General features: G+C 40.0%; 1 protein-coding gene across 3 annotated transcripts in view; it reads right to left on the bottom strand.

Moving 5' to 3' along the window:
- Window positions 1-22,336, bottom strand: part of LOC111571797 (arginyl-tRNA--protein transferase 1) — a 57,702-nt gene that overhangs the window by 33,020 nt on the left and 2,346 nt on the right. The window contains exons 2-9 of one of the 3 annotated variants that reach the window (XM_023275154.3): window positions 20,367-20,430; window positions 20,156-20,218; window positions 19,840-19,943; window positions 19,388-19,624; window positions 13,987-14,201; window positions 10,459-10,587; window positions 9,004-9,132; window positions 1,855-1,887 (exon numbers count right to left, since the gene is read on the bottom strand). In XM_023275154.3, the coding sequence (XP_023130922.1) occupies window positions 1,855-1,887; window positions 9,004-9,132; window positions 10,459-10,587; window positions 13,987-14,201; window positions 19,388-19,624; window positions 19,840-19,943; window positions 20,156-20,218; window positions 20,367-20,430 (974 nt within the window). The remainder of the gene's footprint in view (window positions 1-1,854; window positions 1,888-9,003; window positions 9,133-10,458; window positions 10,588-13,986; window positions 14,202-19,387; window positions 19,625-19,839; window positions 19,944-20,155; window positions 20,219-20,366; window positions 20,431-22,336) is intronic. The other 2 variants (XM_023275152.3, XM_023275153.3) reach the window with 2 other exon arrangements.

Genomic DNA, 22,336 nt, shown 5'->3' with positions numbered 1-22,336 from the left:
AACTCAGTAACAAATTGTGCAACATCCATGTTAATGAGTGTTTGCCCCCTGGTCAAACACAACAGGAAGCTGTAAAACAAAAAAAAAATAAATTAAATAGGTGGATGAGCTCTTCGCAGCACATAAAACCCAGAGTTTCTCCAGCCTGTCAAATTAAGTGATACACACCTGGATGAGTCCTCATAGCTCCTCATGTTTGCAGCTACTAATGTGCTATCCTTCTTCACATAGTTCAAATGTGTTTACATTTTCGTTCTGTGTATAAATGTATTAGAAAAAAAATAGACAAACCAGTGGCAGATGAAGGTAATTACCACTGAGTTTCACCATAAATCCTCGTCAATTTTGGTAAAATCGAAGTCAGGCAACCTCAGTACTAATTAGCTGCAGTTGAATTTGTAAATATCCTCTTTGCATACACTTATTCAAATGCAGGCTTACATGTGAGCTCATGCACCACACAGTTTGCAGGTCCATGTGGTGAGTGTCTGTGTGTGTATTTTAATAGCACTGTGATTGGAGACAGATGGAGGCCAACACGCAGAGGTAGAGCAGAAATCCATGCATAATAATTCTGAAATGGAGAGTACTTGGAGAGAGACATTAGAAGACAGAGACTGAGATCAGAGAAAGAAATAAAAACAAGATGCTCAAGAGGAGGCCAAAAAAGAGAGAGCTCCCTTAACCAGACTAAGAAGAGGGGACAGCAAAGGCTGGAAAAATGTGCGGCAGTTTGCCACACTTCATATGTGCGCACATGTGTGTATGTGTGCAGAACTGTGTAATTCAGTGTGCCTGGCCGCCAGCCTTGACGAGGTGATAAAAGCTTGTTTCCTATAAACACTAATGACATTCATTAGTGAAGACCTGAGGGGGCCCATGGGGCAAAATGGAGTGACTGTGTTTGTGTCAGTCAGTTTGTGTGAGCTTCTGGACCTCAATCCTATTAAAGTGGCTGTTATAAGTGCCCATCCTGGGTCTAATTGCTGGTGTAATTGTCCTGACCCAACAGGTCCACTAGTGTCTGAAGCCTACAGCTCACCAGACCTGCTAGGTGCTCAGTGATGCCTGGCTGCACCTATATCTCACCCAGTGACCACAAAGAAAACCACAGCTTAACCATGAATCCTCTTCCAGATGCCATCATCATCCTTCATGTTAAACCACACAAAAAATATGTCAGTAAACAGAGCACCAGCAAAATTATAATAATTAATGCACCAGAAGTTGGGATCAAATTTTCCATGCTGCCTAAATAATCATTTCTTTTAGTTAAATAGGCCAGTAGCCATCTGCCATTTCCTAAATTGATGCCCACGAAACCACCTCATCATCCTGTAATTTGTAACACACCACAAAAAGTGAAAAGCAGTGGTATGTCCTATTCTGTCAAAGCCAGAGGGAAGGGCTGCTCTGAAGACTTTATGTTCAACACAGTTGCAATGCAATCTGGACACCACATTTCACCGTTTTCCTCCCCCAACACCCCCTTCCACTTAGACAGGGCTAAATTAAAACCCCTCCGATATGAAACAAAACCCCCTTCCCAAATCCCTTAACCCCCACTCAATCCAGCTGGAGGGCTCTTGAAGATATAAAGCAAAAGGTGGGTGGGTAGGTATGTGCTGGACCAGGGGAACCCGCGTATATCAATCCCCTTTTGAGAGTGTTTGATGAAGAACTAAACACTGAAACCCTGGATATTTTATAATCATTATCATCATCTCCATGACAGTAATTTCACAAGGAAGACCTCCTGAACGGGGGCAAATCATTCCAGGTAACACATGGATGAACAGAGACATTTAAAAAGGGCTTTTATTAAACTGTCAACAGGCCAAAGGAAATACATACCTCTAGTGGTGAATCACAGAGAAATCTCCGGAACTGTGGAGGGAGGCAGAGGGGGGAAACAGAGAGAAAAACAGTTAGTTCTCTGGGTCACTAACTCTTTTGAAAAGGCCTAAATGAAAACCATACACATCTTCTTTGCTGTCCTATATAGTTTATCCTTCCCCGTTTTCTCCTCGCTCAGGTGTCACATATCAAATGTAGCCCTCCATTCACTAAGGGGCATAAAAAGGAAGACTGTATTTACACAAATGAAAACATTTACCCCATCAGGCAAACCTCACAGTCCAGAGAGGACACAGTGACAGCTAAAATAAGCAGCGTTAGCCACGTCAAAATAGTCTATCTCTCAACACACCTTAAAACACACACCAGATATCAATTACTGGGGGATTTTATGTGTGTGGAAAAATTAAACCTTTCTTCCATTTTGTCGACTTTTTCCTGTGCTCCTTATTTTGTAGCAGCAGAGTTGAGAGCGGTGTGTTTACAGACAAGCTGACCTGCAGGGCTGGAGGACAAACGTAGCATGCTTCCATGTTTAAGGCCAAAACCGTTTCATAATGAAAACCAGAACCGCCACAGCGAAGAAGTGATGGACAGTTTTCGGTTTGAACTGCATGAGCACGTATCACTGTTTCAAGTTCACGTTTCACAAAGAAAAGCTACAATGCAGCTGTGTCATTCGTTTATAGACATGGTCAACTTTGGGTCCACTGTCTTACTAGGACAACAAAGATTTGAAACAGCACCAAAGCACTGTAAGCATGGACTGAGAGGGTCCAGATTTAATGAACAATAGCCAAGTTTCCATCAATTGTCAAGCAAATTTGAAGCAAACTTTTGAAATGTCGCAGTAATTTTTTTATAATTAGACTTGTTTCCATTAACTGACTTTGGCAAAAATAAACTAGGCTGGGTTGTGTCATCAGAAGATGACTGTACAGACTAAGTTACATTTGGTTGTAATATACAGAATAGAAGAAGACAAAAACAAAACCAGGCCTACAATCAAAATCACATACTTTTTCTTGTAACTTCAAGTATGTACTGTAGCTGCACTTACAAAATACGCACTACTTTGTCTGTCGCAGTCTAAAGCGCAAAAGGACCTGGCATCTGTCTGTGACCTCCTGGCGATGAAAGCTGGTTTACAGTCATTTGAGACACCGTGACGTGATGTAACTGCGCAGAGGATTGAGGGCCTGAATAGCCAAAGAAAACCAAACCAGCTTGCAAACTGCAAAATCCAACTGAATGCAGTGTAACATCTACTGTATGGAGACACATTAATTCTTGCTTTTGGTATATTATAGTACGATAGTATGGATATTGGAACACACATCAGCTGCTGGCTAAACAAACAAAACTTTGGCTATCTCTGAAAGAAACATGGAAATAAGACTTCAGGATTTTTTTTTTCCATTGGGAAGCATTGGAAAAAAGTTTGTTGTTATTGGCCATGGTTCAAGCTGTCCGGAAGTGCAGACAAAAAAAGAAACGGAACAGCTGACCAGTCATGTGAGTTAAATGTTTGCTACATCAAAACTTAATCCAAAAAAGTGTTTCCATCTCATGTCATAAACATAAACTCTTTTTCAGAAAAAACAGAAACACTAAAAAAAAAGTGAGCTTATAAAAGTTTTTTGCAAAATTAGGGAATTTTTCTATTTGCTTCCGCTACCTTTTATGAATGTAATACTTCAAAATGCCTATACATGTCCTTCATGAAAACTGAGTGTATGAGAGGATATGATTTATGTATTGTATTCATGTAAAACAACTCACAAAATAGGAGTTTATATGATGACAGTCTTCATTACCCAATAGCTCTGCCATTAACAATATATTTATATTGTTTAGTCTGTTTTATATTTGTTCTCCCATACTCAAAACATGAGTCCTACTTCAGTTGGACAAACATGGGCATACTAATAGTTATACTAATTAACAGGCCATTAACTGAGTTGTGCCGAAAGGTCAGTATTTGCCCAGTATTTTGACAAACTGATATATCAATCTGATCCAACTCTCTGTATTATATCCTGGAAGCTGACAGAATAAATCAAAGCCAATAAACACCATCCACCCATCATCCATACACCACTTAATACTCATTAGGGTCGCGCGGGGCTGGAGTCTATCCCAGCTGATTTAGGGTGAAGGCAGGGGACACTCTGGACAGGTCACCAGTCTATCACAGGGCTACACAGCGAGACAAACAATCACACTAACATTCACACCTATGGACAAAATCATGACAGAATCAAGATAGAATCATCAATGGGGTAAGAGGAAGCCAGAGTACCCATCTGTCCTTCCATTGGGCTCTACTGATAGATTTGAGGATTCATCACTCATGTACAATTTGCATAAACATCCCTTGTGTTATAAAGCAAACAGAGAAAACATGCACAGGGAGAACAAACTTCATGCAGCAAGATCCCAGGCCGGGACGTGAACCATGGATCTTCTAGCTGAGAGGCAATGGTGCTAACGACTGAGCCACTGTGCAGCCCCCCAATAAAAATCTTTTCTTTTTTTTAATCATAATTATTGTTATTGGAAAAACTCTGCCACTCATGATTTCATTCTGTCTTGACCACTGATAGGACTAGCTTTTCACAGAGTCTTGGCTCACTGATGAATCCAGTACATGTAGCAGCTCTGTATTGCCTCTACTGAAAGTGATATGTGTCTTTCCTTCTAATTGGAACCTGCATTCTCTGGAAGTTATTGGAAATTCCCACAAGCCCATCAACATTGTCCATGAATGAGTATATGCACAGCACTACAGCTGGTAATAGTGATGACTGCTGAAGGCATGGTTCACTAGGTGGGGCAGTCCTGGCTGAGGTGCAACTTTAAATCCTGCCAGTAGCCTGAACTCATCCAAAGGAGTGTGTTTCTCCGTTTGTCTATCACAAGCTTATGTGTGTGTGTTGGTGAAACTCTCCAACAAAGGAGAACACTGCATTTGAGGTTTGGCAGAAAAGTGCTTAAATCATGATGCACTGTTGTCTGTCTTTTCTATTTTACCTTTGACTGAAGCAACCAACTGATTACACTGCTTTTTAAACTTTTAAACTCCAGCTGGATTCTCATCAGAAAAGTGACTAAATCCATAAAATATTTATCCAGTCACAGTCATAAAAAATAAGCAAATCTGTAAATTATGAGGACGGTGTAAGAAGATTAAGGGTACGGAACTAAGAGCTTAAAAAAAAAATTCATGCTCTGCAAAAGTGCATGCAGTTCTTGCTGAAAAGTGTTGTTGAGAGCTATAAAAGTCTCACAAATGGTGCTCCCTGTGGTGCTGAATACTATATCAAGATGCTGCACACTGCCTTTACCCTCAGCTCAACCTCACACCAGGGTGAAGAGGAATGCAGCGGAAGAGGGGATGAACAGAACAGCTCAGACACAGAGCAAATAGGACTAATTCTTATTCTACAAATACTACAATCTCATTTTAACCTTACATTGTCAACAGCCAAAGGCACTTTAAACTTTTTGCAGGAACAGTCAAATAGCGACTAAATGCATGTAATTCTAACAATGTCAATTCTTTAAGACAGATTCACTTGAACCCTATTCACTTGGTAAACAGAAGAATACTTCCTGGATTTTTTCCCCTGCCCCTGAGCAATGTGGAAACAGTAGTGACTAGATCTGCTCAGTCGACAATGATCTTTGCTCATGCGAAAAAATGCTTGTCAAGTTCCCCACCTGTGTAACCATGCCAGTAAAGTGTAATTTTCCACTCCTACCTCTGCAGTGACTACTGCTCTGCCAGTCAACAAATTACCAACAGCAAAGCCTCCCAATGTGCAGTATTGCTCAAGGGCACAACTAAAACTTTTGTTTAAAACTTACACACACACATACGAAAACGAAATGGTTTACCAACAGAACAACAGCTGCAGCTATTAGATGACATCATTTATAGAGGCCATGCTACAAACGCTGGCTGCTGTGCGTGTGTATCTGAGAATCACAAACTGACCTTGTAGTAAAATGCTGTATTATTTGATTAGGCAAATATGTGGGTGTACATTTATGCATTAAAGCCTTTTAATGTATGCAAATTCTTATATGGATGTGTGTGTCAGCTCTGAGCACCTCCCTTCCTTAGTCCTTTCTCCACCTCCTTTACAACTAGAGCCTTTCTCTGGTGTGTCAGCCCTGCTTGGCTGACTGAGGTGGCTCTCCTGGAGCCCAGCAGGGTCGACCCCTCTGCGTTCATGAACAAACACACCACACAAGCATGTTCATCAATACAGACTGTGCAAGAGACAGACAGTCTAATGTGTAGGCACAGTCACTGGGCATGAAGACCGCAATGGGACACACGTGATTACAAATCTCTGCCTCCATCTCCAATGCAGCAACACATATATGCAGCCATATCCAAAGTATTTTCTGGAACGCCTGCATCTACACATGGAGTCCATCACTTCCTCTCTAACTCTCCCTTTCTTATAGTAAACACTCATCTGTGTACGATTAGGAGTGCAAGCAGCCATCTCAAACACACACACTGCCGTGCCTTCACTCACTCACATACAGTACACATAAACACACACATCTGCTTAAGCCTAATTGCTACTTAGACCTCTCGTCATTGTGCTCTTTACTCACTCAAATTGCTGTACTTGTTGGAGCGACACAGTGCCTGTATTCACTCTCTAACACTCTAAACAATTAAAATAACCCAAATACTTGTTCTTTTCCCTTTGCTAAACTTCTGCTAACTGGATCATTGTTTATTTCAGAGCGTATAAAGGAGCCCCAGAAAATTAGCTGCATTGCAAAGCTCAGTGGACAAAAACAAACAAAATGCCTCAAGTTCTGCAATGAGAGGAGTTGGGTAATGCCCTTTCCTTGGCTGTATTGAATGTCTTTATTGTGCATAACCATGCTGCTAATTGCCTTCAGATAATCTGTGCCAAAAGTTACTTTTCCTCATTCAGTTCTTCCATTTTAATTGATGAATTTCATTGCCATTTCTAAGCTTTTTCCATATCGTTTTTTATTCAAGTGTCTCAGTTAAGGTCCTGGCCAAGAAGAGTAAATACAGATTTAACAGGATTTGCTTTCCTGAAAATGAATGCCACATGTGCAGGAACTTAGAGTCATAGCTCAGCACAACAGTTAAGATCAATAAGTGTGAGAGAGAGAGAGTGTGTGAGTGTGTGTGTGTGTGTGTGTGTGTATGCACAATTGTCTAAATAATTGCCAGTATGTGCTCCAACCCTTTCAAGACACGACGACTGTATGTGGACAGAATAATGTCTGGCTTGCCTCCAGTCATGGTATGACAGGAAATGCATACAACCCTAAACAAGCAAAGCCATTCCCCTCTAGGACGTTGTACTATCTAATGGTTGTACAATTTTGGCAGGGCAATTCAACTTGCACACACACACACACACACACACACACACACACACACACACACACACACACAAAATTTCTCCAGTCACCTGGCTCTGAGCCAGGATGACGGTAATCCAGACTCTGTCCCTAGGTAATACTTTAATGGATTAATAAATACCTCTACAAATACTAAATGACCCAACTTCCTAAGTAGCAGCAGCAGGCACCAAATGGCATGGCACCAAATTGTGCCATCACCACATCAACAATGTGTTTCCCCTTTTCTTTATGAATGCCACAGGACAGAGGGGAGCTCGAAGCTTCTGGGAAGGAAAAAGGCAAGTTTACCAGGAGCTTGACGGGCAAGAGAATAAAATCAGCAGTGTTTAGTACTGTGGGTTCTGGGAGTGGGTGTCACGGCAGTCCAACTAAGAGGAATACAATAAAGCCAAATTTGTTTGAGTGGGAATAATTAGGGCCTGGTCTTGTATAAATTAACTGCAGCAAAACGGGTCCTAAAAGAAACACATGAATCACATTATCTCAGGTTAGAGAGAACGTCCAGCAGTTCTGCACTCTCTGGATTGTATTGGCTGTGTGTATTAATTGCAACATACTACCATATTAATTACAGTCCAAAAACTTAGCAGTATTGTTTAATCCACAGTTATTTCATTTATATACACTACCAGTCAAAAGTCTGGACACACCTTCTCAATCAATGGTTATTTAATTATTTTATACATTGTAGATTAATACTGAAGACATGAAAACTATAAAAGAACACATATGGAATTATGTTGTAAACAATATAATTCCATAAAATAATACAAATAAATAAAAAGCATTTAATGAGAAGGTGGGCCCAAACTTTTGACTGGTAGTGTGTGTATATATGTATATGTAATACAGTTAATACCCTGCGCTGAAGTCGTGCACACAAGCACACACACAGCCACACGCTCCCTGTTAATAAAACTGGTGTTATGGCACTAGGAAAGAATCTGCCACAGTCTGCCCAATCTGACGGCTTTTATTTATTAATTACCTAACTTTTTACAAGCTAGAGAATTTAGTAATTTACTGTGGCCTGCTGGCAGGAGGGTGGAGGAGGAGACTGTTTCCAGCCCAGAGGGACAAAAGGCCTTCTCAGGTTGTCCAGCAGTTCCTGACTAGACTTTATTTTCTCTTCTTTTATTTATATATAATGTGGAGAAACTGAGGTGTGCATAAACATAGTTTATCACATAATTCACTATATTTACTAAATTCATTTTTAAACTTTACGAATCCCCATTTGGTTGAAGTTTCACATCCCCCTTCACGATTCATTAATGGACAGTGCTTCGCATTCAGAGCATATAAACTAGCAAAATGTTACAATTTACATTAAAAAAATAACATGTGGAGAAAACATTTTAATGATTTAACCAAGACCATTGAATGCTGCAATTCTCCCAGTGGTGCGTGGAGTGCTTGCATGATGGACAGCAGAATAAATGTATTAACTATTAATTTTCAAATTGGCTCACATTTTCATTACCAATTCCTTTCCAAGTATTTTAATGATGACTTAATTATTTATTTAGTGCAAAAATTCCCCTAACTCCCAACAATACAGTAAAACAATGACCACTACAATTTCCCAAAGTCCAGGATGACATTTTAAAATGTTTAAAATTAAACTACATAAAATAGGGAAAAGCAGCAAACAGCTGGATTAAGCGTGTGCAGCAGCTCCCTACCAGGTGCATAATAATAACCATGCAGTACCTCACTCTCACTACATTCGCTGGGGTCATCACCATGAATGGCCATCTGGTAGCGGGCGTACAGCGCCGCCGACTGCTCATAGGACACCGCGAATTGAGGGTCCTCAAAGTTCACCGGCACTAGCCTCACCTTCAAGCACAGGGTGTGGAGGGAGAGGAGGTGAGGGGAGGTTTTACAAGGATGGACAATGATTACGAGGACAGTGAGTAGTTAGAAGACAAATGTCAAAGCAAGAAATGGGACAATGGTGGAATGGACAGCGCAGGAATCAACAGTGTGTTACACAAGTGCTTTAGTATCTTAGGACTGACATCAGTCTCCTAGTCCTTGAGGCCATTCAGTAACACGGCAGGTCTGCTTTGCGTTTCAGACTTGATTTAATCAGACTGACGTACACAAAGGAAGCACATATATACAAGCAAACAAGTGGATTCTAGGAGACTGATGGTGTGTTTTTAAAATAATAGGATAATGAGAAACTTGAGGATGAGGCTAGTGCACTGCCCAGCGTTTATCACAGATCGCTCAGAGGATGGGTGATCCAAGATTCAACAAAGCGTCTGTGCCTGCGAGGTCCAGAGCAGCAGGAAGTCCTAACTGTGTCTGAACGGATCACCTAAGCTAGATGCATACAGGCTCTTGTCTAACACAACCGACTCCACTCAAAAGGGTATACAAGGCAGAACAGACTGCACACACTGAGAAAATTAAAATCTCATTACCACTACTTATCCTAAATTAAAATGAGATCCAGTTCAGACAAACACAACTATTGTGGTGTGACGGCAGACACAGACGAGGTAAATGTGTGAAGGTCGGGAGGCTTCTGCCCCCTCCCTGAAACTAAAACAGCCCAAGACTAACTGCCTGGCCAACCAAGGGCCAACTCAGACACCTGGAGAAACACCGCTCTCAACCATGGCGTATGGAAACATTTTCCCCTCCATTTCCTCTCTCACATTTATACACATACTCTCTCTTCACTGCTAACATCCTAATTCACTTTTTTCCATTCATACAGACATTTTAAGATTTTCTCCCTGACTCTTGTTTGAAAGTTTGATCTATTGATTCCAATCTTGTCCTACTACTTAGATATTTATGGTTCAGCCCTGACTTTTTGTTCATAAACAACAAAAATAACTACAATCTTAAAAATCTACGAAAAAAAATACTCATTATATACTTAAAAAACATATTTAATGATGATTAAACAGGAAGTTCTAATTGACATTCTGCATTAACTGTTATCTGTGTAGCATCCGTTTAAAAAAGAACAAGCTCCAGCTCTTACAGTAAAACAAGTTACTTAAACTACTTTAAAATAAGAAAGAGATTAAAGCAAGATAAAATCCTTTTGATGCCTTTATAGGTACCCAGATATGCCGACCCCGTCCCTCCCTCCTTTCCTGGGTACCCATAGAGGAGGTTGACCTATGCCTCCCACCCTCTGACCTGGCTCTCGGAGGGTTTGTCAGGAGGGTCCTTGTGAATGGCCATCTGGTAGAGTTTGTACACCTGGTAGGAGGCGTCGAAAGAGGCTTTGAACTGCGGGCTAGGGGGATTGGAGCGCACTAGCCTCACCTTCAAAAAGAATACGGGCAGACAAGGGTTAACATCAAAATGGAAAAAGTGCTGAGAATAAATAAGCGGTGGTTAAAAATACCCAAAAGAAAAACACATCACAAATCAAAGAAAGAAAAGGTGTGAAAGAACTGTGAAAGGCAAGAGAGACTGACATATGCACACCCTCTTGTTTAAGTCAGTAAGATTTTAACAATTTTACAAACAAAACACAGCATAGTTTCAAGGTTTTGCTCTGTAGATTTTACTTCTAATACTTTATCTCAAAGAAGTGCTCATTTTCATCAATGGTAGCTGTTGTTCTTCTTATATGTAACCTAATGGGAAAACAAGTGGGGTGTGTTATGTCCATCTCCCTACTGGTACAAAACCAAACAAACATTTCTTGTCTTATTATCAACTGAATACTCATGCTTGTTCTAAAAATAAACAAATAATCATTACCCTATTTGCTGACGTGTGTGTATGAGCCCAGTGCTTCACCATGTCATCTCAGAGTAGTTTTACTCTTGTGCAAAGGATTTTTACGTAAAGTTTCACACAAAAAAGTGTAAGCTCTAAGGTTGCTCCATGTTTTTTTCTCTATTTTAATTCCTGCATTGTTTACATCCATGTTAAGTTGCTAGAAATTCACTGTCTTATTTGACCACCAATTGTTGGACATAAGAACAGCGTGAAACCAATGACTATGAATATGAATTGCTCATTTGCATGCTAACAAAGCAGGAAACAAAACATTGCTGCAGAGCAATAATAGTGGTAAAAACAGATCTGCAGGATTCTTTTAATCCATGTTTTCTATAGTTTTAATATAGACCAATCGGCCGCAATATTAATAACACCTGCCTAATATTTTGTAAGTTCCCCTCACACCACCAAAACATCTGACTCATTGAAGCATGGGAACAGAGCCCATAGAGGTGTCATGTGGTGTCTGGAACTGGGACGCTGGCAGAAGATCCTTTGGGTCCTGTGGGTTGTAGAGTGGGTCCTAAATGGATTGGATTTATTGCAGCACATTCCACAGATACTCGATTAGATTGGGATCTGATCAGTGTGCTTCGTATTGCTTTAATCATTCTTGCAACTTTATGATGATCTCTTGCTTTTATTTTCTGTATATCTAACATTAATGAACATTAAAACCACAGTCCATGTTGAGCTAAGCAATCCAAAGTAAGCAAAAACACCTGAAAATAATTTATTAATTATTCCTAACAAATGGTAATGACGAGGGCATAATGGACTTATTATGCATCAATTACATATGTATTTACATATGCATTTATATATGTAAGTACCATTTATAAGTTTCCAGAGTTCAATTCTTAATGCTGTCAGAGAAGTGCTAGAAATCAAATTTAACAGAGGGGATCAGGAAAAGCCTTTGATAGAAAGACTTCTGAAAAAGAAAAATTGGCTGACTATGGCTCATGTCACACAAACTAAAAAATTGACATTTCTCATCCTCAGGCCCTATTTAATGAAGCGCCTCTTCGTTTGGAAGCTTTTGTTGGCCACAGAGGCTGTGCCATATGATTCCCCTGGAAGGACAGGATAGAGGGATTGAACTTGGGGTTTGTTTGACTTGGACCGAAGCAGGTCTCTCTCATATGAACACTTGGGATCTATATCCTTTAGCCAAACAGAGATGTTGGGCTTCTTGCACAAGGGGACGGTGCTCAAGTTCAGTCTTTTTTAATTTTGTTCTAAATCTAGAGATATATTTTTGATAGGCTGAAATCAGTTTGGTAAACCAACACTGCAGCGGGTAGTGGAAAGCATGGAAATGAAATTTCCAAATCTCATAACGGCCTTGAAATTTAACACCAACAGTCTGATACCTAACATATTTCAGAAGTTTCAATAAACTTTAAAGTAAATTAACTTTCGCTTAACTTATTAAAATGAACCCTGCAGTTTATCAAGGATTTAGTGCTCTGAACCTGGGTCAGCAAGACCTTGCTGTGTGCTATTATGGAGGAAAATAATAGAGTAGCTGATTGCCAAACCACTGGAAGCTAGCAATAGGAGACTTAAAAGAAAAATGCAATGAAAATATCAGAAAAGTGTAGAGACAGTTGACAACACTCTTGAGGGGATAAGTGGGTGAACAGTCCCACAGCTTCCACAAGTGCCTGTATTATGTTATCATACTGACCCCTGGTGGTGGCAGATGAAATCCCTGCTGTTGCAGGCACGCAGAGCTATCCACTGAACTGTACACACATCTAAACATATCTTCCCTGTCACTGTAATAAAGTAATAATGTAACAGGTTTCAGATTCTATGGGAAATATGTTACGTTTTAGAGAGCGTAAAGGTCAACCTATGGCACTACCAAAACAAAGAGATGCTTAACCCCCAAATTCCTCTTTCCTGTCTGTATTTATTTTCACAAGTGTTAGATGTATCCTACATAGTTTTCTCATTCATCAAGTAGTGTGACATCTTTAACAGATGTGTTTTTGATGAATCTCAGCTAGACTGCATTTAATTACTTCTGTGTAAACACTATAATCTCATAGTACTGGTGTGAAAACCCTTTTAACCAGAGAGCTAAGTGAACAGAACAGAAGCTCATGTCACAGACACATTAGATACATTAGATACATTTACTAAGCTACTTATAATTCTAATTGTTCTTTAGCCAGACTCTGATGCAGTCTAGCCACATGTTCTTTTAATAAATAGCTAATTTGGTTGACCAGAGGCCTCTCTCAATTATTTGACTTGTAAAACATGCAATTAACCTTAATTTGCAAAGGATAACCTTGAGTGCATGTCCACTTAGTGAAATTGAATCATAATTGCAAGCAAACAAATTAATCCAATTGAAAAGAGCTGACTGGGAGATGGGCATGATGGTGTAATCTCAGGGGGCACAGAAACAAGAGACAGGCAATGGTTGGTTCAATGCATCTGGCTCAAATCTTGGTCAAGGCCAGGAAAGACATTACTCTACCAACCTCAGCTTGAGGTTGCCAGACATCTTTCTACATTGTTCTTTTCTCTGCCAAAGGTTCATTTCCATGTCTTCTCATATTGACTGAGCTGGGTGCTGTGGTTTTAATGTCATCAGCAGTGTAATGCGACCCAGTTTGTGTGGTGTGCCTGTCATTTGGTTGAATTTGAACTAGGAAGAGGTGGTTTTTCCACTCTGCTTTGGCCAGCTATCCTCTCCACACACATAAACACATGGTGAAGTCACTGGGGCTACAGAAGAGTGCTCTAGGAAACCAAATTCTCAAGCTAGCTCGATCCAAACATTATGGAGACTGAAAGCTCAACCAAAAACACTATTTCTTATTGACAGCTAGATTCATCACAATAGGCTAATATTTATTCCAATTCACATAAAAAGAGAAAAGAAAGTACCTACTCTATATTTGTGCTCACCTCAAGGCAATGAGAAGAGTTTTCAGGCAGTGACTCATTGATGAACTCTTCCAGGGGTTTGGGTTGGTTGGTGTGGGTAGGAGCGGGATGGGCAGGAGAGACAATGGAAGAGACCCCATCAGTATGTTGTCTCATCTGGTCTTTCTGAAGACGTCGTTCCTTCCTCAAGTCTTTGGCCTTCCTGCATATTGGCCGGCTAGGATCAGCTCCCATCCCTGCACCCCAGGGAAGACAGGAGGGGGAGACATGTCAAAGCTTTGCAGAGACACTGACTGAAGAAGGGTACCATAAAACACAATTTTTCACCTATGTTCATGTAGGAGACAGGGTACAGCCTTTTCTAAAAAAATTTCCTGGTGAGAATATAAAAGAAAGAGAGGTAATTATTGAAATCAGTTTTACTGTTGGGCAGCCTCCCGACTAAGACTTAACGCTATGCAAAAAAAGATGGCAACTTGAGCTGCTGTTACTGAGTAGTCTTAAGTTTGAGGCAGATTTTGTGAGCATTGGACCAGTTTCCAATGGATTTGCTGACCCCTCTGGGCTGCCACGTTTGCTTTAGTGCACACACTGCCTAAGAAGCAAATCTCAACAAAGAACTTCATGGAAATTATTGTCTTTTTTGAGTGAAATCCAAGTTATTAGCAGCTAGCTAGAGTGTATTTTATGAGGCACCAAAAAGCAAAAACAGAAGACATAATAAAAACAAGGTGTTTTTTTTCCAAGAAAAAGATTACAATGAAAACAGATCGGGGCTGCCAGGTCATCATACCTGAGGTTGTTACTAACAGAACACACACACACACACACACACACACACTTTCTCTGTAGCGACTGAATCTCTGCAAATTTCCTTCTATCTGTCCCCCTCCTCATCCTCCCCTTCCACCCCAACCTCCTGGGCTCTTGCCAAGCCCTCCAGCTCTCCGGGCATCCCATGTCAACAGTTTACACGCCCACATCCTGTTTGGAGCAATAAGGAAACGAGAACAGTTTCCTGCTTGTCTTGTTGCCAGCTGCCACCATCAGCCCACTCACTAACTTTCCCCTCTGATGATGTCACGAAGAAGAGAGGGATGGCTGGTCCTGACAAGGAGAAGGGAAACTGAGGTCCTGGCCGGTGATCACAAGCAGCAATCAGCTTTAACTGACTCAAGGTCCTTTATTTTCTACTGTAGGGCAGATTGTATCCTGTGAAAAGTAAATATAGACCTCAGTAGAAACTATGTGCAGATGCTGGCTCATTTCAATATATGCTTTATCTTAAAATCATAACAGATTTGAGTTGTGTACCATTAATTGTGTTCTTCTTGTAAATAGTTTGTTTCTGACTCAGTGTACATAGGAGGCCATACATGTGGTCACACAGAAAAGTGTTTTGCTTCATCTGGTAGTGTCTGTTTGCTGTATTGGTCTGATGGTAAATGACTTTGAGGGATAAAGGGAGGGATGTGTTTCTGAGCAAGTCTGCTGGTATAAACACACAGCCTTGGCAACTACAAAGGGGTCAAATATTCTGTCAGAATAAACACAGTAAAGGCAGTGCAGTGCGGTCACAGAGACAATAGGAAATACAATCTGGACTTTGTTTTATCACACTGACTCAACCACAGATACAACAACCCTTTTCCATGGTTACTCTGTCCATGTGCCTCCCTTCCTCTTACTACACTCTCACTACAAACACACACTTTCTCTCTCAGTCTCACACACACAGATCCGGGTACTCCTGAGGACAGCCGTGGTGAAGATAAAGTCTGACAGACAAGTTCCTGTGGAAGAAAGATGCTCCTGCTCCAGCAGTTAGCACTTCATAAAAGCTATGACAGCCTCCTTCCCTGCTTCCCGAGCATGAATATGACTTTCACAAGACACGCTCAGCATGAACTGTCTAGAAATGTGCCTAATAGTATGGAAACACACACAAAACAAGTCAAAATGTATTTTCTGTAGGAGGACGCCTGTGTACCATTCTCTACTGCAATTAAACAGGTTAAGCTTACAATTTGGTACCGACTTGGAGTCAGATAGAATTAATCTTCTATGTAGCAAACATTGAGAGTCATGTTTTCTTAAGTTAGAACTAGAACCTGCCCAGACCTATAAAGTACAGTCATAAAAGTGCAGGAAAGATATGTCCAGGTGTTTTCTGTTGAAGGTGAATAAGGGGGGAGTGGAGAACCACTGGCTCACCGTATTAAATCCTCCTTGCTTCCGCTTTGTTGAAAAGCCTGGTTATTTCTGACAGTGACGAAAAGGAGTGCAATGCTGACACAGCCGTAACAGTAGAAATTTTTCTCTGTATGTTTATGTCTGAATCTGGATCAATCTGTGCCAGTACCAAGCTTTTCTGCTCCAATCTACGCCCATGCCTTTTACTTAATGACTGTGGGTGCTGTTCTCATTAGACTTTTGAAAGGAAAGAAGCAGCTGAGGCATGAAACACGAACAGTTGTTAGAAGTGCTGCTTCCTGTATCTAATGGGAGTTTATTATCACTTCACTATGAGTGTTATTAATTCATTACTCTGAGTTGGCAGTGGGGATATCCTGTGCTGGAGAGTAAGGAGGAGAACATGACAGATAAGTCCAAACCAGACACTCTCCTTCCTTCAATCACCAAACTGCTGTACAGCGGAGCCTGTTACAAGGTGAACAGTGACACCTGCTGACAAACAATGGTGCTTTAGCTACAGCAGAACAGCGGAGAGAATGAGGCTACCTTGGTCAGGGGAGAGACAGCATGAATTACAGCAGCAAGACAAAGGCCTCGCTACTAAAAGGTACAGGAAGCTGTATTGAATCAGAATGGAAACTTTCTACAAGTCATAGACTAAATTTAGGATAATTCACTATGGCTAATACCCTGCCTTCATTATTTAGGGGTCGTGTATCGTATAAACTCCTGACTAACTCACTGAATAGTTGATTTCTTAGTTCTGGATAAATCTGTCCATAAATATAGACATTCAATTGAAACAAATTACCTAAATTAGATCATTTCTGTCTGCCACTGTTTTCTATTGGATAATACATGCATTATATTTTCTCTACTCAATTATTGCAACACACTTTACAGCTGCATCAGTGAGAGCTCCTTTCACTACCTCAAACTGTCACAGAATATGCATTTACTCTGAAAGTCTATTAATTACCTTCAAAGCATTACATGGCCACATACAAAATTCTATTAACAACCTTTTGTCCCAGGGATTGACTTGAATCAGTAAATGGTCGATCAGACTTTTGCTGTTACAGGACACAAACTATGGAAGATGCTTCTTGAGATTCGACAGCCTATATCTTTTAAATCTCCTCTTAAAATGTTCTTTTATTGAAGTGTTTTCATGAATATTTCATATATGACCACGTTTTATTATTTCCCTTTTCTTTTCACCTATTTTTTATGATTTTTTTTTTTTAGAATCTCTGGCTGCTTTTGTTGTCTTTACTTTTGTTGATGTTTTTAGTCTTTTAAATTATTTTTGTTTCTCTTAAGCACTTTGTAACTTTGTTCCAGAAAGTGCTATATAAATTAAGCTTGACATATTATTACAATTCTTTTTTTAAGTCATTTGTTTGCATAAGCCACAGCAAATCACCTCACATTACAATTAAATTAGACGATTAGACTAAATGAAACTGGACTGACTTCAAAAGTTCCACTTGTTGAGACCAAGATGGTGCTTTCCAACTTACTTGGTGGTGAAATAAATGTTACAGTGATTGACGTTTTGAGAGCAACATCAGAACTGAGGTGCTACGATGCTCCTGAGCACCCAGTGATACCTAATAATGAATATTTAGAATGATCACTTTGTCACCACAACATTATTTAATCTGACATTATGCACTTGTAGCCATACTCTTTCCCCCAAACACTCAGCATTGAGTGGTTGGGGGATTCAGCTGCTGCACTGTCACATTCATAATGCAACTGCAGGAGGTACATCTTCCAAAAGCAATTTAAGTTTATGGATTCACTAGAGTTACAGCTAATGATTATTATTATTTTAACTCTCAATTACTGTCACAATTATTTTTTTGATTTTTTTTTTTTTCAGTAAAACAAAGACACTGTGTGGAAATTTTAGCTTACAAAACTCTACATCTCAAAGATGTTTAGTTTGCTATCAAATTTGAGTAAGCAAAATCAATAAATTCTGATATTTCAGGAGCTGAAAATTGGTATTAATGCTAAGCAATTATCAAAACACTTGATCAATATTTGTTTGATCAATTAACAAACTGTTGCATCTCTAGATTCATGGTAGGCCAGTCACAATTATTACATCAGCATCTGATTGAAGTTATTTGAGCTAAACGCTATTATTTTTCATGTTCACGCAAATTGTTTCCATTCACCTGCATAAAAACAGCTAGATGAAACAAATGTCATATTTAAGTCACCTACATCATCTTTCCCTGATTGCACACTTTTCTATTGTTGAGGCTTAATGACAACCATTTATCTTGAGGCATTTAAGGTCAAATTAGTTTTCTGTCCAGTGATAATTTGAAGAACTTCCATACTCATGAAGCTTTTGGCCTTTGGAAATGTCTACATTTAACAGAGCAAATCTCTGGTTGTGCTATAAAGTGTAGAGCTGACTGTAGCTGACCAATAACTGGAGCAAAAAATGACTGATGTCAAAATGATGCAACAATTACTACTGATACTGAAGAAAAACATTTGTAGTAATAATCAGAAGTTAAAAAGTAAAAAAGAGAAAAACATGTCCCAACTGACCCAAAAAAAATTTTATCCAATGACCCAAAAATATAAATGTCAACTAAAATTCCATGATTGTGACCTCCTGATTAATGGAAGAGAAAACATAGAGCTGTCCTGGCAAAGGAAAGCAACAGTAATGGGCAAGGTGTTATATGATTGGCGATTGTAATTCCATCCATCCATCCATCCATTATCTATACACCGCTTAATCCTCACTAGGGTCGCGGGGGGGGCTGGAGCCTATCCCAGCTGACTCGGGCGAAGGCAGGGGACACCCTAGACAGGTCGCCAGTCTGTCACAGGGCTACATATATAGACAAACAAGCACTCACACATTCACACCTACGGGCAATTTAGAGTAATCAATTAACCTCAGCATATTTTTGGACTGTGGGAGGAAGCCGGAGTACCCGGAGAAAACCCACGCATGCACAGGGAGAACATGCAAACTCCATGCAGAAAGATCCCGGGAAAGCCGGGACGCGAACCAGGGATCTTCTCGCTGCAAGGCGAAAGTGCTAACCACTACACCACTGTGCAGCCCGATTGTAATTCCATTACTAATAAATATCTACTATTTTATCACACTAATTTCAGCACAGTCAATAACAGCACTGATGGCTGATGGCTATCATCAGCCATTTAAAAGATAATCATATATTTTTACCTGGTTTAGGAGCTGCAGCTGCTGTTCTACCATCTGGAACAGACACTGGATCCTTTTGTGATGTTTCTGAACCTGTAGGTGCAGCATCCCCTGCCTTCTTCTGACCCTCTGTGATAGTAGGACACTCTGCTACTTCCTTCTGAATATCTGTGATAGCGGCACACTTCACCTCCGAGTGACAGACTTTGCTCGGTTCCCGTGGGCCTGCCTCTCCACACCCTGAGTCCATTGGCTCGCCTACAAGAAACACAATCAATACTGCTTACACTGGAACAAAGTGTACTACAGAGCAACAGTACCAGCACTGCTTTGGGTTAGTGCCCACCTCTTACTGTAATGTCAGCTGCACACTGTGATACAGACACAGTCCCAGTGCTGACTGCATATAGAGCACCAAATATTACACATGCATTAATAACTACTATACTATTAGACTGCTAAGATACTCTCACCATCTTCCTCTCCTTTTGGCAGTTCCCCTTTGGAAATGAATTTGCTCATCTTCTTCAGGATTTTCTTGTGGGATTTGGAAGGCTGGAATTTCAGTGCATGACATCTTGATAGGGAATAAGAAGTAAAGGTAAAGGGCAGAAGAAAACAACAAATTAGTATATATTTCTGCTGAAATCTTTCAACAGGTTATTGTGCCATATCTATCAAACTACCAGGGTTCATCCTCATGTGTTCAGTGTCTGTCTGGTCTTATCAGATCACAACAGAAGCATGAATCACAACAGAAAACTCTGATGAGTAAGTAAATACAATCACCTGATGGTATACTGTGGACAGCATGTCTTCTTCAATATGGGCTTATAAACATACTTCCCACTTCTGAAAAGAAAAGCATGGACAACCTCTATTGTAAAACACATTGTTACTGATATGAAGCATCCACGCTATTATTGTAAAAACTGTATTTGTGAGAGGTTTCAAAAGGTCCATATGTAAGTAAGAAAGGATTAGAGGGGAAACAACTCACCTTCTCCATCCTCGATCTATGAGGTCTTGGTAGTCTTGTACTGTCATGGTGTGGGACCACATCCCTGTAGGAAACAAAAGAAACATCATTTCCTCAAAATATTTCATTGAATTCATACAACTTTGTACATTGCTTTAACTAATCAAAGTCAGAAAAACACTTTTGTAAAAGCCCTGTTGCTGGTGAAAGTCTCACATCCAAACTAGAAATCACAGTAAAGATCAAGTAATCCCACAACACCGTGAGGTCTGACGCAAGTGAAGTCTCCAATAAGGGACTACACAGCCTTAAGCTTCTAATACATATCTGCACATTGAATTTAAAAAAAAAAAAAAAAACTATTTAAAGAGGAAGAAATTCTTAATGAGAGTGTACCAAATAAAATCTAGCTTGATGAGAAATTAATTTAGAAAATGTCAGAAAGGGGTTTTGAATTAAAAGCTCTTTTCACGACTCATATAAAGCTCAAGAGGAAGCATGTGTACAAGCAAGGTGCAGTTTATCAAAAAGCAGCTTGAGAGTCTGATGGTAGGTTCAAACTTTTGTTCCAGCGAAAATCACAGCATCCCCAAAGAAGCATTCCCACAGTGCTTTAAAGCCCCAATGGAAACATACAAATTTATAATTTGTAGCCTCAACAGATGCCTCTTCCCAGAACTGAGATCTGAGCTCCCCCTTTCAACTCCTGACCTTCCCTTCTGCAACCATACATACACAGTCCACACAAGCACGCCACCCAAAATGCACGTCTCTATGGCAAGACAACGATCAGTTTACATCTAAGACAACCAAAGGAAATGACTGTATAGCAGTTCACACAACACACACCAAGTTTGCACTGTGTATAACAGTTCATGTCCCAGGAGAATGGTGCTTGGCCAAGAGTCCACAGAGACAAGCAGACAACATGGTGTGATCTATTACAGCACTGAAGCATTAAATGGTAGATGAATGGCCAACAGATACAGCAGCAGGACCGCAGGCTTTGCTTATTACAGGATTAACAGGATTCTGTGAGGAACGGATATTATCTTTACTGGACCACCAGTTAAGGGGCTTGTAACCAGGACACTTGTCTAAAAATAATCCTTTATATAAATATTACAGATAAGATATCAACATCACAAACACCACGTCTAATCATTATAAGATGTCAAAATATTTGGTTTTCCATGTACTGTAGTCAGTGGTGCATCTAAATATGCCACCGCTTCAGTATCATTACGAACATTTGAATGTAGCAGTGAATATGTTTTTCACTCTCATAAAAAACTAAACAAACAGTAGAAAATCAAACACGACAAAATTTATACTTATTTATATGGTAGTTGGGAATACAACTCAGCAACAAAACAGATTATTATACCGGCAATTTAAAACCACATTAAAGTATACACTGTTAATCCTCCAACTGAAAACAGAACCTTTTAAGAAAGTAACAGAAAAACACCAACTACAGAGTGAATGGAGACATAGTTGTAATTTTCAGTGATGACACTGAGCTGAACAAGAGCTCAAGAAAATAAGCAGCCTATAACTGCAATTTAAGATCCTTGGGGAGTTATGTTTCACCACCACTGATTTAGTCTCTAAGTGGTTTCTGACCTATGACCACAAGTTTATGTCACAAAATTCTCATGACGTCAGCAATTACAGAGACGTCACGTTGTCATATGAATTTGCATTAAACCAGTATTCTGTATAGAAAGCACTGATCGGGTTTCAGCTGGAATATACAGATTCAATAACACAATGCAAATCACCCCTTTCTTTTAACTTTGAAAAATACATTTGGAAAGACAGGACAGGACCAATGTAATGGCACAACAACCAAGCAGCAAACACCTGTTAAAAGAAGAGCCTGATAACTAGTGGGTTATCAGGCTGTTGTCGAAAATATAATATGCAAAATTATTTCTGGAGTTAATAAAGACTCACACCACATGGGCTGGATGTGAGCGCAACAGCTG

Source organism: Amphiprion ocellaris, chromosome 16, assembly GCF_022539595.1.
Source record: "Amphiprion ocellaris isolate individual 3 ecotype Okinawa chromosome 16, ASM2253959v1, whole genome shotgun sequence".
In the NCBI taxonomy this organism is placed as follows: Eukaryota; Metazoa; Chordata; class Actinopteri; family Pomacentridae; genus Amphiprion; species Amphiprion ocellaris.
The sequence above is the reverse complement of the archived record's forward strand: the minus strand, read 5'-3'. Positions and strand labels throughout refer to the sequence as shown.